The sequence below is a fragment of the Cynara cardunculus genome, assembly GCF_001531365.2.
Source record: "Cynara cardunculus var. scolymus isolate 2C chromosome LG 3, CcrdV1, whole genome shotgun sequence".
NCBI classification, from domain to species: Eukaryota; Viridiplantae; Streptophyta; class Magnoliopsida; order Asterales; family Asteraceae; genus Cynara; species Cynara cardunculus.
The window spans coordinates 16,040,819-16,045,836 of NC_037530.1; the positions used below are offsets into that span (position 1 = coordinate 16,040,819).

A 5,018-nucleotide genomic window follows, 5' to 3' on the forward strand; every position below is an offset into this window, starting at 1 on the left:
TTATTGCCGTACCTTATTATTAGAAAAAAGGGGAGCACTTTGATGGTTTTTTGTCGACAATTGGAACATGAGAATATTCAGTTACCCGGCAGGGTCAAACCAACAGCACAGAGGCTCCGCAGCAACAGGAGCCACAAAGACGATTATAGAAAGATACCAGGAATCTACTCAAACAAGAGCAGCGGTTCGCAGGGTCCCTCAAGCGTATTTTATCACATGTGATAAGAGTGTTCTCGTGTCTTGTAAAATTGAGGTGTTCTCGTTTGAACATCCACCTATATATATATATATAAATAAGACGTTTCAAATGCAACCCATTACATTTGTACAACCAATGCAACCCAATCAATTGAGATATATATTGAAATGATCAGAGTTCATTTATTATGATTTGAATATTTGTGGAAGATGAATAAGGTTCATTAATTATGGTCAATAATTTATATTATGAAACAATCTAAATTTTTATGAAATCACATTTTCATCAAATTAAATGGACGGTTGAGATTGAGTTGTATTGGTTGTACAAATATAAAAAGTTACATAAATAATCATCTCTCTCTCTCTCTCTCTTTATATATATATATATATATATATATATTCTTTCGTATATTTGCACTTTCTTTCTTTTGTCATTTTGGTTCAAACTTTTACCCATACATACATACATACGTCGGTATGTAATTAAATGATAACTTTATTGTGATAATCATAAGAATTTTTACTTTTAGATATCGTTTCACATGATAATCCTGATTTAATATATTGACGAACATGTATTTGTTTCACAATCTGTTTATTTCATATGTATTGAGCTCATAATGTCAAATTCTTTTACATATAACTTTTGTTTCACAAAAGTTCCTAAATTCTAGTCTTTGATGAAAAAATAAATTCATATGAAATAACACATGATCGATGTACTAGTTCTCAATGTTATCAAAATTTTATGGGATTTAAAAAGAAATGTGTTACATATAGGAGCTTAATCATTTAAGAACTCTATAATTTGTTAGATCTATCCTAAGAGCTTCTCAAACAACTATGTTGTAATCTCTCTCTCTCTCTCTCTCTCTCTCTCTATATATATATATATATTAAAGGAAGAACTAAGAGTATTGAGGTGACATCATGAGAATTGAGTATTGAGGTGTTGATGAATTATGGTTGAGTTTGAGGTATCTCACATTGGTGAGAGATTGAAAGATTGAAATGAGTAGGTGTGTATAAGAAAGAATAATGAGAGTCATTATTTCAACTCATGAGGCTTGACTCATAAGGTTATTTTATTTGGATGACCCTATTTTTTTAAAACAAATCTTATATTGTGTCAACTCATGAGGCTTGAGTCATAAGGTTATCTTATTTGGATGATCCTATTTTCTTAAGCAAATCTTATATATATATATATATATATATATATATATATATATATATATATAGAGGGTGGTTCAAATACTAACCACTTATTTTGTACTAACCATACTAACCGAAACTAACCAATCAAATTCATTCTTTTCTTTATGTTTAAATGTAACATATAAAATTAATGCAAGGGTGTTTATGTAACTTAACCATTATGTAACTCCCTAATATTTAATTAGGAGTTACAAATCTTTGGAGATCCCTCGATTATCTCTTTTCCTGATTATGAATTCTATCTCATTCATCCTCATGAGTTTGATGTCAAGTGAGGTTATACACATAAGTATTTTCGTTGTGTAAGTGTAAAAGATCTCCGTATCGTCCGAGTAATATGGATAATACTAGCGTAAATCATATTGATAACAATGGAAACGGCGAAGTTAAACATGGATACGGATACGTTTGGAATTTGAATTCCGGTGATGAAGAAGATGATCAAAGGTTGTCGAGTGGTAAGTGATTAATATAATGTTAATTTTGCTTAATTGGATAGCTATTGCCATTGTAAAGATGAATTTGTGTCCATATTTATTATCATCATTATGGAAACCAAAATCGGTGTAAAAAGAGCATAAATTCAGAAAAAATGTTTCCGGTTATGCAATGATGAAGGTGCTGAATGAAATGCATTTAACTACATATGAACACAAGGCCACTATGTGTTTATGTCATTATTTTATACTAACACATGTTGTTCTCTATTTTATTTTTTCGTAAATATAGTGGTTGCTTATAAGTGAAGTATGAACATTTTGATGCGAAAGTCTAATCATTTTTCAATGCCCTTTCAAACTTAACAAAGCAAATGACTAATGCAACGACCCACGTTCGTTTTGATAATACCCAGATTAATCCTTACGCAGTCATTACATATGATATATAAAATGATTTAATGATTCAAGCTGGTATATTTAGAAGAGGATGCTGATATATATAAGCACAATGAACAACCCTAGTACAGTTGTTCATATGGTCAGGTTCGTATGTAATCACGTGAACTACTTGTTCACCTGTCAAGTCATTGTTTCATATCGCTACGAATGAATAATGTTGTTTAGTTGTTCAGATGGTCCGACTCTATGTGTTAATGTGATCAGGCTCTGGGTTGTGATATGATTACGGCATATGTCTCATGTGAACTACGTGTGCATATGTCTCATGTGATATCCGTGTGTCTAGGTATAATGTTTGACTACCCGTGCATATATATCGGATACGTCACCTGCTGTCACACTATCTCGCTTCATGATGTCGAGTATGAGTGTTCATTGCGTTGAACTATAGGTTCACTATGACACGTCAGCTCTGGATTCATTCCTCGACCGTACGTGAATTCACATGTCGACATCTAATAGCAAAGTAGACATTTACACTATAAAATGTAAGCACCTACAATTATTACTACCTTCTTCAATCATACATCCTGGATTGTTAGTACATAAATTCTAGTTAGAAACATGTTTAAATACCAAAATCTGTTCATCAGATGAACGAAACAATGATATATCTTCAGTTTCCTTGCTTACATGAATCTTACAGCTTATCCTTATATTTTTTGGTACAAGGTAGTGTATTTGCCTGAGGCAGTAATAAGATTGATATATTGTAGCTAGCAGCATATTTTAGAACTATTAACAATGCCTTTCTGCCCACCTTGGCTGATGTGAGTTCACTATACCCCCTGGTTTCTGCCCTTTATAAAAACAATCATGTGATACATACTAACTTTAATCTCAAAAATTAACAACTTGTGTTTACACCAGGTGTTGATAATATAATTTCTTCACAACAAGAAATTGATTATGATATAGTCGAGAGTTCAAAAGGAATAAAGTTTTTTACCCCAAAGGTTGATGACGTGCTCAAGCCAAAGACCAACACACAATATGCATCGATGAATGAGGTTGAAAAGATGTACAGGACTTATGCGGACAATGCCGACTTTGATGTTCGTATTCATGCAAAAAAAAAAGACAAACAAGCACGACGATATTCAAACTAGGTGGTTGGTTTGTAGCAGGCAGGGAACCCCAAGAAAAAAGTATTTTGATTCATTGGATATGCATGTCGGTGAGAGAAGATACCGCAATACAAACATCAAGCGTTCTGGGTGTAATTCATGTATAAAAATACATTTGACGAAGGATAGGGCTTCTTACGAGATTTATAAGTTTGTTGAGGCACATAACCATGCATTGTTCGATATTAATGATTGTCGTTTCTCTTGGAAGAATAGACAGATGAAGTATACAGACTTCAAAACTGTACTAAACAACTCGAGTTACAAAGTTGGTGCGAGAAGGGCTCACCGTATTCAAACCGCATTGAACGGGGGATTCGAACATACGCGAGTCTCCGAAATCAACTTCAAGAATTTTAAGAGGGATGCTGTTGCTTGCGTTGGTAATAAAGACGCGAAGATGTTGATCAATAAATTATCAAATAGACTGGATATTGTCCCCGGTTTCTTTTTCGAATACAAGTGTAATGAACAAGAATTGAGCGCAATTTTCTGGGCAGATGAAGTTGCTAGAATTAACTACAAAGAATTCGGTGACGTCATATCGTTTGACGGGACTTTTCGCACTAACAAGTAAGATTCCCAAGTGCAATACAGTTATTTGTCTTTCACATCGTTTCTATTTTTTTAATTGTCAAATGACTTGGCTACAAATACATACTCATAATATTCGATATGTTTTTCCAGGCATGCAATGATCTTCGTTCCCTTCCTGGCTGTTGACAACCATAAGGCGTCCGTTGTTGTCGGATCCGCTCTAATAAGCGGCAAGACAATTGATAACTTTTCTTAGGTTCTAAAGGCTTTTCTAAAATGTCATGATAAACAACCTTTGTTCATGATTACAGACCAATGTTCGGCGATGAAGCAGGCTATCCCGATGGTTTTCACGGAAGCCAAGCATAGACTCTGTATGTGGCACATTATGAAGAAGGTGCTTTCAAAGGTAAGTAGTATATTCTGAATTCTATTATATTTAAATGAGGTTTTTGTTTTATTCGTTCATTTGTTGAATCCTTGTAAACACAGGTTAGTGCCACACTAAATCACGATCCTAACTTCAATAAAGTTATCAACAAGCTCGTATGGAACATACATATTGGGCCAATGGAGTTCGAGACTCGTTGGCATGAGATGATTCATCAATTCAATCTAGGTGGGGATACTTGGTTCACAAAGATGTATGAAATCCGACACTCATGGATCCCTGCCTATTATAAGGATACGCCGATGTCTGGACTAATGAAAACAACATCAAGATCTGAGAGTTCGAATTCGTATATTAACATATACGAATCATACTGGTTTGATTTGGTTCAATTTCTTAATAATTACGACGTAGCTATAGAGAAACAAAGATACAAACAATCTATCCACGAAAATGTCACGAGAACGACTAATCCAAAGTTTGCTACTCTGTTGCGTTTAGAAAGTCATGCATCAAGCATATACAGTCGAAATGTGTTTTTTGACATCCAAAAGGAAATAAAGAAGGTGTTGATCCTATCTCTCAGTGATTTGATGATAATCCCTTTTAATCTATCGATGTAATTTTGTTTATGTATTTTCAGTT

General features: G+C 33.8%; 1 protein-coding gene across 1 annotated transcript in view; it reads left to right on the forward strand.

Annotated features, from left to right (window-relative positions):
- Positions 1-1,756: 1,756 nt before the first annotated feature.
- LOC112508995 (protein FAR1-RELATED SEQUENCE 5-like) overlaps positions 1,757-5,018 on the forward strand; it is a 4,897-nt gene continuing 1,635 nt past the window's right edge. Inside the window, exons 1-6 of the mRNA XM_025113864.1 lie at positions 1,757-1,877; positions 3,189-3,373; positions 3,657-4,018; positions 4,133-4,212; positions 4,294-4,391; positions 4,475-4,939. Coding sequence (XP_024969632.1) covers positions 1,757-1,877; positions 3,189-3,373; positions 3,657-4,018; positions 4,133-4,212; positions 4,294-4,391; positions 4,475-4,939 — 1,311 coding nt within the window. The remainder of the gene's footprint in view (positions 1,878-3,188; positions 3,374-3,656; positions 4,019-4,132; positions 4,213-4,293; positions 4,392-4,474; positions 4,940-5,018) is intronic.